Source organism: Saccoglossus kowalevskii, chromosome 10 (assembly GCF_978046115.1).
Source record: "Saccoglossus kowalevskii chromosome 10, keSacKowa6.1, whole genome shotgun sequence".
Classification (NCBI taxonomy): Eukaryota; Metazoa; Hemichordata; class Enteropneusta; family Harrimaniidae; genus Saccoglossus; species Saccoglossus kowalevskii.
Window position 1 is genome coordinate 33,423,731 of NC_140650.1, and position 12,849 is coordinate 33,436,579.

At 35.0% G+C, this 12,849-nt stretch overlaps 1 protein-coding gene across 1 annotated transcript in view; it reads right to left on the minus strand.

The window, feature by feature from the left end:
* The window catches only part of LOC100367209 (WD repeat-containing protein 1-B-like), a 28,390-nt gene extending 16,006 nt beyond the window's left edge, over positions 1–12,384 (minus strand). Inside the window, exons 1-7 of the mRNA XM_085504529.1 lie at positions 12,284–12,384; positions 10,090–10,211; positions 8,921–9,011; positions 8,036–8,183; positions 7,455–7,635; positions 7,238–7,315; positions 50–136 (exon numbers count right to left, since the gene is read on the minus strand). Coding sequence (XP_085360655.1) covers positions 50–136; positions 7,238–7,315; positions 7,455–7,635; positions 8,036–8,183; positions 8,921–9,011; positions 10,090–10,211; positions 12,284–12,299 — 723 coding nt within the window. The 5' untranslated portion in view covers positions 12,300–12,384. The remainder of the gene's footprint in view (positions 1–49; positions 137–7,237; positions 7,316–7,454; positions 7,636–8,035; positions 8,184–8,920; positions 9,012–10,089; positions 10,212–12,283) is intronic.
* Positions 12,385–12,849: the final 465 nt, after the last annotated feature.

Genomic DNA, 12,849 nt, shown 5'->3' on the forward strand with positions numbered 1-12,849 from the left:
AAAATAAATATTTGAAGTCGCTATTTTAATATAATACAACTGTACTTACCCCATAGATGCCACCAGCGTGAGCCGACTTAGCACCGTTGCCCAATTCTGCAATCTTTTCACCGGTTTTACCTTCGTAGATGAAGGACTAAAACAAAACAAATACAACTGAATAAAAAGTAACATGACAAGGTTGTGAATGAGAGAACATTTTTGATAACTATCCACCATATTTGAAATAAATGCAAATCTTTAATACAGACACAGGTAAGACAGTGTTATATATAGTTAACTGCTTCAGAGGTCAATTATGTATAATTAAGAAGACATAGTATATTCATGGTGAGGTAAAAATAAGATTCCATTGGGGATTGATTAAGAACATGCCTTCAAATGAATGGGTATCAGTGTGGAAAATACTGAAACTATCTGCCAGATATAACATGGCTGGTACAAAGAACATCGAGAACAAGCTGAAGACAGACTAAAGTATCAAAGAAAGCTTAGAAAGAACTCCCATGTGCTGAGAGTATTGGAGACACATTAAATATAATTCGAAATTACTTAGCTGAAAACTAATTATGCAAATCAGAAAATTAATATGACCAGATTTGAGTGTAAAACTAATGAGGTCTGCGCAATGTAACAGAAAATCTATGTCTCCAAGTTTAATTGAAATGTGATTAGAACCAAAAAATTATGAATTATTATGCTTATTAGGGAATTAATATAAACAGATTTTTACCCCAAACTAATTAGGTTTGTACATTGTCCTAGAGCATCTTTGTACTAAGTTTCATTGAAATGGAATAATTAGCACCGTGAAAACTCCAAAATTTCGACCCCTCTAAAAAATCGGCCGCCTATTTATTTGCCGGGTTTCGGTGTTTTATTTACCTCCAAATTTTCGACTCCACTAAAAAATGCCGACTCATTCTTATTCGAAAATTGCAACCAGTTTTAGTTTTCCCCCAAACGAAAAAAAAAACGATGTGAGCGTTCAAACGGGACCTTCCTCAAAGGCATGAATCCGGGTTTCTGATTGACTGAGAGATTTTTATTTTATTGGTAACGATAATATATTCTAAATAAACGAAGTTTCAAATAAAAACGAACACAAAAATCTCGGCATGCTGCGTTTCTGAATTGTTGATTATTACTGTACTCAGTAGTGATTATAATAATGTACACAAAATAAATTTGTTGAATGGTTATAAAAAACAAATAAAAGTCAACTTAGTTTTATCGTAAGCGAATGATTCCGGTCCCGTATAAACGTTTGATGCTGTAGGATATCCGCCATGTTCTCTTAGGTCAAATAGGTCAAATCGCTAATTAACTAATCAAAAAGCTGGATGATGCCAACGTGTTCAAATTACCATAGCTTATTTAAATATGTTAATGTTATTGAACGCAATGCGGAAGAGATTGATGTTGTAGTACGATATTTTGGCTTGGATTTTGATGCGAAAACGGCATGATTTTTTTTAAATAAAAAAATTAGTTGTTTTTAAAAAATAAACTGGTCATCTGAAGAATAATTTAACATTGTTCACAGTGATAACAGCTCATTCTCGAAAGGAAGCTTACCAGCTCACGCTAGTCACGATAAAAATCATACACGTGTACTCTTGAATAGACAGACGTCAATGACTACGGTAAAACTTAGACTCTATTTTAGCCGGCAGGATTGATTGAAATGTCCGAAAAATGACGACAAAATACACCTTAAAAGTCCCATTTTATTTTCTTAAATCCCATTTTACTTTTTAATCCAAGGGCGAATTTACGGCAGAATTTGGTCCCTCAAATAAGGGACACGTGAGCTTTGATTCTAACCGGATACATTGCACTGGGTGGGGGAGATCGTTTGCTAAACTTCCATGTATCTTTTGTCCAATGGGTACCTGTACTTCGAACATTCGCAAGTTTTCCTAGGTAGTGCAAGACAGCTTTGTCTTTTGATCTATTAGTTTTGTGCTGACCTCTTCTCTGCGTCTTGATGTTTTGTTTTGCTTGTCATAATACTCACTGATTGATGACTTTGTTTAGATTTTGAGTTACAACTCGGCCACGACCTTTGCTTTTACCTTGAAACATGAGGAAGTTTACGTCAATTGACCGACATTGCATTTTTTAAAAACTAATGAAGCACACTGTCTATCATCCCCATTTTTTTTTGCTGATTTCTACTCTGAAAAATTCGACCGTCCAAAAATGCACCTTAATTTTGACTCTAAAAACACGTCACATTTCTAACACCAATTATTTAAAACCGGTCGAAATTTTGGAGTTTTTACGGTACTTTAGATATCAGTGTGAAAGCTTAAAATTGGTTAATTATGCAAATTAGGTAATTAATATGTACAGATTTTAACCCACAATTATTCAGGTCTGTCTATTGTCCTACAGCATCCATGTACATTCATTGATATGTGATGTATAGTACCTGAGATATCAGTGTGAAAGTTGGTTAATTATGCAAATTAGGTGATTAATATGCACAAATATTTACCGGAAACTATTTGGGTCTGCATAATTCTAGATTCATTGAAATGTGATGATTAGTACTTTAGATATCAGTAGAAAAGCTGAAAATTAATTATGCAAATTAGGTAATTAATATGCACAATTATTTACCCTAAAACTAATCAGGTCTCTGCATAGTCCTAAAGGATCTATGTACCAAGTTTCATTGAAATGCGATGATTAGTACTTGAGATACGCGTGGAAAAGCTGAAAATTAACTAATTATGCAAATTAGGTGATTAATATGCACAAATATTTATCGAAAACAATCAATCTCTGCATAGTCCTTGAGTATGTAAGTACCAAGTTTCATTGAAATGTAATGCTAACTACTTATATCAAATGCTGAAAATTAATTAATTATGCAAATTAGGTAATTAATATGTACTGATATTACCATAAAAACTATCAGGTCTGTGCAGTGTCGTATGACATCTATGTACCAAGTTTCATTGAAATGTGATGATTAGTACTTGAGATATCAGTGGAAAAACCGAAAATTGACTAATCATTATGCAAATTAGGTAATTAGTATCCACGGATTATTACCAAAAACTAATCAAAACCTAGCATTAGTTCAGAGCATCTATGTACCAAGTTTCATCAAAATCCAATGAGTGGTTGTTTAGATATCAGTGGAACAGTCATGGAACCACTAAAAAATAGCTAATTATCATGCAAATTAGGTAATTAATATGCACGGATTTTTACCAAAAATTAATCAAATCTGCGCATATGTTCAGAGCATCTATGTACCAAGTTTCATCAAAATCCAATGAGTGGTTCTTTAGATATCAGTGGAACAGTCATAGAACAGCTAAAAATTAGCTAATTATCATGCAAATTAGGTAATTAACGAGCATGGATTTTTACCAAAACCTAATCAAATCTGCGCATTGGCCCAGAGCATCTATGCACCAAGTTTCATCAAAAACCGATGTATGGTTCTTGAGATAGCAGTGGAACAGTCGGACACACATACACACATACACACATACAGACACACTAACTGCAAAGATTCCCATTTTGTGCTTCGCACATGGGAGTCAAAAATACCTCATATTATTAGGCGACACTTTATACATTTTCATTTCTAATTTGAGGTCACATTTTGGCAACTTTGTTGCAAATGGTGTTTGATTGAGGTCAGTCATTTTTCACACACCACTAACACACTGTAGAATTTGCCCTCCAAGAAAAGACTAAACAATAAGCACGAGTAAGGTAAATAATACTGTATTTACACAATTTTGGGGAATATTATACATGTACGGTATACAGGATAATAAGAAAATGTTACATATTTTTTTTAAATATTTTAAAAGGCTTTCATGGTGCATAATATGTTTGTTTGAAAGTCTGTGACGCATTCAAAAACCATCAAACTCATTGCCACAAGGTTAGATTCTAGGCTCTAGACAATCTAAACAATCAACATGGTAAAAAAAATAAAAGGTAAATAAATGCACAAGGGACAGTGTCAGTTTTCATTTAGCTAATTATTTACACAAATTTGGGGTGTATAATACATGTTAACAGAATAATTCATGAAAGAAAAAAATGCACAATTTTTTCAAATATTATTCAAAATTTACATAATTAAATTAAAATTCGTATTTGAAAATGTTCATAATTATCCCTGAAATGAAAAGAAAAACATGATGCATAAAAACGTCCAAGATCACAATACCAGTAATAAATGTTCAAAAACCTTTGAACTCGCTGCCACTGCTGTCATCGGAGTTGACAAATTTCACATTTATTTCCTCATTTGTAAGCTCTGGTTCACTGTCAGAGTCGTTGAATTCGCTTACGTTGTCCTCTGATGAACTCTCATCGTCAGATACATAGTGAAACGTTGAGTTGATTTGCCACCACGGATTCTAATTCCTGTTGGATACTGTCAGATCTATATTACAAATTTTCAGAGCCGATTAGTGCATTGCTTAAACCAGTACAGACTGCTTTATCATGTCTAGGCGTTCTTAAAGTTTTGCCCATGCACGTGTTACCCAACCAACAATTATTTTTTTTTATGCTGTCTTTGGTCGTTGACCGGGGTTGGTATTTTTCATCTGCCTGTCAATGAAGTAACACCACTCCGTTCTGAGGTATTCTTTAAATACTTTATTGATAGAAACATCAAGTGGTTGGACTTTGAACATGCATCCTCCTGGTATTTCCGCTTGACTGAAGGTAGTCGGTTACTGACTCTTTGAGGTGGCTACAGAATGAATCAAAAATCAGAAGGGATCTTCGACTTTTAGTGTATGGAAGCCAGACACGGTTCAGCCAGATTTTCATCATCTCAGCGTCACACCAGCCTTTTTTTTGCACCTCAACCACCATGCCTTTAGGTACATTGAGCTTCAGTTTTCTCACTCCTTTGAAAATTATCATAGGAGGAAGAATTACGCCACTGGCGAGAACGGTTAAAATCATCGTCAAATGACGCTTCTCTGCACCAGTACTTCGACTGCTCACAGTCTTTGCCCCCTTACGCTCGAGTGATGTGTTCGGCAACAGGTCAAAGTATGCCGGAGTCTCATCCATATTACCAATGAGTTCAAGTGGAATGTTATATTTGCATCTTTGTTCAACAATAAATTGAAGAAACGATGTGATTTTCTCTTCCAATTCAAGAATTGGCGAACCCACCCTGTTGAGGCTTTAAATTCCGGGTTGTATTCGCAGATAAGTTCCTTTACTTTCTGCCAAAGCATATTTGTTGTCACTGGGATTTGATTGTTCCTGAGTTTTAGCACCCATTTCACCAGCTTGTTGTCTACATCTTTGGCTTAGGATAATTTCCCGCCAGCACCAGGATGTTGTCATATCTGGAAACTCGCTGAATATTTAATTTACCAACGGTGTCATCTTTCATCCAACGCCCTACATTTTTATGGAGAATCCGGTAATGCCATGCTGCCGTCATTGACCGTGTTGCTTGGCAAATTTAACAACTCATCAAAGTCTGATATCTGGCTTGGAACTTGATTTACCAGTACCAGCAGTGTCCGCTGGATTCACCGGTGCTGATGTTACAGCTGTGGACGATGTCCCGTTGTATAACTGCTTGCCAAGCTTTGTACAGCAAACACCAATCTTTCTCTGGAATACAGGAAATACCGGTTGTGGTTTTGGTAAAGGCTGACGAGTTTGTTGACTTGGTCCACTAGTAAAATAATTCTTAATAGAATTAATACTAGGCTGAGCGCTGCGTGTTGCGTCTTTAGACGATATTGTAGAATACTGTCGTCAAGAAAATCAGTAAACGAATGAGAAACTGAGGAGATACATGTAGCCATGGGTATTTATATTAAAAACCAAAGGATCACACCCTTTTCTAAAGAACATAACAGCTTGAGTGTGCGGTTCCTTTGCCAATCATGTCTAAAATCTCTCCCCATAATACCTGACAGTTTGTTGTCAATGTTATGCTAATTAGTTGTGTGCCACATTGCGTGGGTTGAACATGGAAGCCAGCTACTTTTGTTTTAATCATCAGGGGAAAATAATGTTTTTCTCGTACCAATTTTGACATAATACCTGTGCAATAAATATAATATTTTATTTTACAATTATTACATTTACCTCGTATTTGTTGAAATGCATGTGCTTAAATCAACAGTTCTTGCCATTACTTAATTACATGTACATGTAATAATGTTAGAGAGACCCTGGTAAACAGCATTGAATTACACGGCAAGGAAGCTACGTATATATTCTTATATATATTTATTTCTCGTCAACACATTGGCTTAAACTCACAAAGAAAAATCAAGAAATGCCAAACACATGATTTTGTCCTTTCCACTACCAGAGTCAGTCACGAACATTTCCCATTTCTAATGAGTTGGTTGTTATTTTGGGGATCTGCTGCACAAAACTTTACATTTTGTAATAACAGGCGGCGTTTTGTGTTTTTCTAAACACAAAACGCCTTGATTGTTCAAAATGTAACCAGACTGTTACCGAAAACAAAGTATCGAGTTTGACCCGGGGAAGGTTTAACCAGTACGTGAATACACTACCCTGATTGGACAAGCTGTATTTGACCCCAAATTACGTTCGAAAGTGACGTCAATGTTGACCTATGTAAATATTCAAATCATATAAAAATGGCATCCACTTGTGAAATAATTTTGTCAGAGAATTATATTTCCTGGTATGCAACGAACATGGAAAATTTGGTTATGGATTTTAAGGAACTCTTTCATTTATGGTACTTTGGTGAGTTTTTGTAATGTTTGTGAATCAACCACGTAGTTGCTTGCCACTTTACGTTCAGACAAGATGGTCATTACATTGACAACTTTATTAATTACGCAATCTTGTCAATCAATCCTGTATTTTCTAAGGTCTATGATTCTAGTCACCTGTCAATAAATGTCAATCACTCATTCATTTACAAATAGATTAGCTCAAGTGTCTTTATTTAAAAGTAAAGATAGGTGTTAAAACAAAGGTATCAGGCAGACGTCGGCCAGATAGGGAATTCACTGGGGCCTATTTCAGAAACATTCAACTTTGACTGGCGCCTAATTGGTGTGAAAATTATCACCTTTTCTATTGTGCTGGCGTCCAGGTTAGCGCTTATATGAGGTTAAATACGGCACTATCTGACCTGACCTGACCTGACCTGACCCATCTCGACCTGACCCGATCCGACTGACTCAACCCAACACAGTCACAATCTAATCACACAGCATATACTCACCTTACCATCAGCACCACCTGTTAGATACCTGTCACCATTTGGTGAATATCGAATACAGTTAACGAAACGACCATGATCCTGTAAGATATAATTAAACGAAACAAATCTAGCTATTTCGTTACTTAAGAACACAGATTATCACAAACTGCTAACTACTATACTATACAGACAGGGTAGCTGCAAAGACTAATTATGTGATACACAAGTCAAGTTTTACCTTGGCGGAATGCTTGAACTTGAAGGGAGGTCCTTCGTAAAAGTTACTGTCATTATCTTCAGAGGCTGTAACAATACGAAATGGTCGAGAAGACTTGAAATCTACAGAATTAATGGCCTTGCTATGGCCAATTATTTCACCAACTGTGGTACCAGTGTCCCACATGAACACATTACCATACCTAGGAAAAAACAAAAATTTCATCAAAGAACTGATCACATACATGAGGGGTTGAATATTTTTTTCAACTGAAACAAAAGAAAATATGTGACATACATTTGTATACAGTCAATCAAGGCCTGTCAAAGATATGGCTATGTAATTTTTGAAAACAAAATGGCTGCCAGTGCCCGACAGTCATTATGAAACAGATCTATAAAACAAAATGACATGTCTCAAGATCTGGGGTTTTGAAATGGCAGAACTGCTTGATTCTGGAAATTTTTAATTTTTTGGCGTTTGCCGATTTAGTATACTAAATAATTAGGCCTGATGACTGTCAACAGTCTATAATTTAACACACTCTGAGGGATAACTAACACATTACTGAAAGATGAATAACAGACACAGATATCACTTACTTTTCCCTCCCATCTCCCACTGCAACAATTCTCTTGCTATCAGGTGACCAGGCAATGTCTTTAATCTGTCCTCCCAATGAATGATATTCATATTTTAAAATATGCTCCTTCTGAGTAGTATCCCAGATGCGAATCTTTCCAGAAACATCTACAATTATAAATACAAGGAAACTTAGAAAGAACTCCGTGCTGAGAGAATTGAAGCATATTTAAAATTATTTCAAAAACATACACACACACATACACATACACACATACAGACAGGGTAACTGCAAAGACTCCCAATGTGTGCTTCACACACGGGAGTCAAAAACACATTAGCCTTTCAAACAAGAAGCTTGGTGACTACCGGTAATAAGTGTCTGTTATTTGAGATGCACAACATGAAAACAATGTGATCCAAGTTGAATGCTCTCAGAAAATAAATAGGATTGATCTGTGGTTTGCAGAAATTGGCTGATAAAATGATAATCAATATGAATGGTTTTCAACATCAAACTAAACACACCGAGGTATCCTGGAAGATCTATGTACCAAATCTTATCAAAATAGGATGACTATGCATATTATGCAAATTAGGTAATTGGTATACTCAAAATTTCATTGTGTGAAGATTAATTCTTCAAAAAAAACACTGGAAAAGTGGAAAAGTAAAATATTAAATTATTATGCAAATTAGGTGATTATTATGGAAATATTTAAAACAAAAACTAGGTGGTTGCATTGTCTTAGAGCATTCATGTACCAAGATCCATTGAAATAGAGGATTAGTACTTGAGATATCAATGTTAATAAGTGAATACACTTCAAAGAGAAGAGACATACCCGGTAGTGCACACATAATTATATGTATATGTTACTATAGCAACCAAATGTTGACATTACCTCCAGATGCAATGTAAAATCCGCTGGGTGCATATTTAGCAACAGTAGCCTGCACTGAGTGTTCAGTGTATACATCGGCTATCTCGGGTGACTATCAAATAAAACACAATTTATGGATTAAAATCAAACTTTGTGATTTTCCAGAACCGCTCTACCATATTTGCTCTCGTAATGGCATATACACTTACGTAAATTATATTATAAGGATTCAGTTTACAATAACAATCAAAATCATATTTTAATGATACAGTACACAACTCTTCTAAGAAAGCAAATATGATACAAGTAAAATTACTTATATGAGAAAAAAACATCAATGAAGCAAACAAAATAATGTTTCTACATGAATGGTTTGTCTTACTGACACGTAATAACTATTCTTAATACATCAAAATAACAGTGTCTTGATATAGCCTATATTTAAATTTTAATTACCGGTAATTATTTTATATTGTAAATGGTGTCAATTTCATGGGTTTAGATCAATAAAAAAAATCATTACTCCCTGTAAATGTAAAAGATCAAGATATGTGATTTTTCTGTCCTAGATATCACAGTGTGATACTGTTTAAAATAGTATCGTATTCCATCCATAGATGTGCAACAATTCATTGCGAGTGATGTCATCATTGTCGGTGATGACAATCAACCAAATAATAACACTGTAGTTCACCAATAATGCATATTTACACTGTATATCTATAACTTTTATTTTACCATATTTATCTATTTTAATTATTGTTGTGGAAACACTTTCCAGTATAACCCTACCCCTTACCTTAACCCTCCAGACCCCCAATTCGGTTGTATATGACACTAACTATAGGTGTCCTCAAGAGGGGAATATACAATTAATTAGAGGATAGGTGTTGGGTTATATTTAGGATTGGAGGTGGGGTAAATTGGAAAGATATACAGAAGAATTTCCCAGCATGCAGGCTGAAAGGTGTCTAGTTGCCACTTTCCAGTTGTGCCATAAAAATGATTGTTGGTAGTTATACAATAGAAATCAGTTCACACTAGGATCTTCTCAAATTTTGAGAATATTAATGAAATTGTATTGTTTTATCACTTCATACTACTCTTGCCCATGCGATTGTTTATCCAAGTAATAACCCACTGTCTGTTAGTACCAAGTGAAAGACATTATGGTTTGATATTTACATTACCTCAATGTCTCTGATAATAACACTGTTTCCATTTGTATACAGAAAGTTCTTTCCTTTAGGATCGCCACCGAGCACAATTGGTGACCCACGTTGGGTTCGTGGTAAAGTAGCTAATATACTATCTGTAACAATAACAGTAACCAGCACAATTATCAATACAATGATGTTGTACCATGTCAGAACTTTTAAATACTCTTTTTCTTACAAGCATTCACTTTCATGCAATACATGGAAATTAGAATAGTAATAATTGGGGTATTTCACAGTCCAGTGAAGCTTGACGTGTATTAATCATAGACACATGTACATGTATCAATCTGTGATACGATGTTACATATTTTATGACTGGGGGATATATAATATTACAGTCTGAATATATTACGAGATTATTACAATAATACATGTACCACACAATATACTTGAAGGCATTACAGAGTGGTTGCTGATCTAACAAAAACTAGATTCAATTTGTGTCATCATTTGGTCAGATATAACGGTAATTAGACAGCATGTAAATGAGTAAACAAAATTAAATATAAATGAAGTCGTTTAATATGTGGGCCGGTACGTAATAAGTCTTTCCATTTTCTTGATGATAAACTGTAAACCTTTAATTTGTTAGATGTAGAACCACTTAGACTGTAGACTGTTGAATTCCCAAGGAACTGTTATAGTCTTGATATTATTTATGAAAGTTGAATGATGATATAGACAAAATTACATGAAGTAGAGTAGCGATCAGCATGTCACAGGTCATACATGCATCACATTTGCTTTTATTAGGGGATATTTCATATAAAATTGCCATTGCACATCTGCTCTCTCTTGAAAATCCATTCTCCGACCTTTAAGTTTTCAAGTTCTTGCTAAAAACTTTGTGTCTACCGACTATACGTAAAGTGTGTATAACAATGCAATGCAAGCAAAACAAGATGCATCAGTGTTGTCATAGGCGACAAATTTATAGTTAAATTCCTGTTTATCCCACATTGTGTGCTTCATGATTGGTTAATAAATTTACAACATCAATGGTCTACCAATAATAGATTTTGCATTATCTACAATTTTGAGGATAGGTACACCTGAGTTTAGGATTTGGGTCACACCAAAATGCATCAATTCAGACGCTTTTGGCATTTTATTTAACACTCATGGAAAATAAGAAAATTAGGGCCTGTTGACAGTACACAATGTCACTCACAGTTTTTCTAACAAAGTAGCAATATTGATGTCAGTTTACCATAACAAACTGTTACATATGAACTATCAATGTTGCAACACTGCTGGTTGGGTTGCTTTGTAATTCACAGTAATTACTGGTGTTGATTTAATGATTTGTTAAAAGTCCTTTAATAATAGTGATAACATTCAGCTATGCAACATTTAATTATTCGTTGGTTATGAATTTTGCTATTTTTAGCTGATAAGTAAAATCCGTTAAAATAAATCAGTGTGAACATATAAAATAACAATAGAAGTTCCTGCCAAGTCTGAACTTAAAACTCAGTTAAATTGCTCAAAGCGTTAAAAAAGTGAAATTAAATGACAGTGAAAATAAATGTTTTTACAGTATTCTTAATAGTCTGAACATGTATTTTCATGAGGAATATCTACTGGAAGGTCTATGGGTGAATGGTTGGTCAACTTCGACACGCTTACTCAAAATGACTCATTGTCACTGACGCCGTGTTTGATGACATTCGGCCGGTAATCATAGAAGGTTACTACTAGATTTTATGTAAATATCATTAAATATCAAGAAAGATTCAATTCACCATACAGACAGACTCTCTGAAGCATAGTGCATACAGCGGAAGAGGAACGAAAAATACGCCCTCAGTTCAAATGCGGAAGTGAGCAAGACACCGATACGAGCCCTCTGGGTACGAGGTGCCTTCCCCGGTATCGTAAAGCCAGAACAATTATTAAAGTAAATAGTTGTTTTCAATGCAAAAGAACCGAAACATTGTAGAAAACACCGCGCTATGTTCTCCATAGATGGAGTTGAACAGTGATGTATGCTATGGAGTTGAAATCAGACGACTTTTGAATTTGAACACAGAACACACCCAGCGTTTCTCTGCCCAGTCGTTCTGTACATCATGCTGAAAATCCAGCTACAAATCACTGCAATGAACACCCAGAGCTAACCCAGTGGTCGGAAAAAAACAACAACTCAACCCTGGTTACTTACTAAGGCTGTACGACATGGCTGCAGAGCGACAGCAACAGAGATTTGGCAAGAAGTCCCAAAGGATACTATTATTTTATGCCTTGTGCAGTTGCATGTGAACCAGCCAGACGCGCATGCGCATTATGAATATTACCTAATATGGAAACGACTTTTATAGTTTTAGTCAAAGCTTGTAGTTGTACCTCGAGAACACGGAGACAACATTGAGTCATCACCCTAGCAAAGTATCTTAATTACCGTGGCAATAAAGTACATACATGCACACCCAGACCAGACCATAACATTGATATTGATCATAAACCCAACTTATACAGAACTGCATTCTAAAAACAATGATGTACATGTACTAATATTTATTGCTATTATTTATTTGTTTAAAATACACACCTGTAATTTCAATAAGAAATTAATCAAATAATTAACCATGTGATTAGTTTCATTACTATATATGGATATACAAGTAATATAACACTGACGTCACGCATTGGTAATTGCCATATATGCACTGATTGTTGCTGACAATACCTGGCTATGACTTTGATAACTATAAATAGAAATGTCATAAT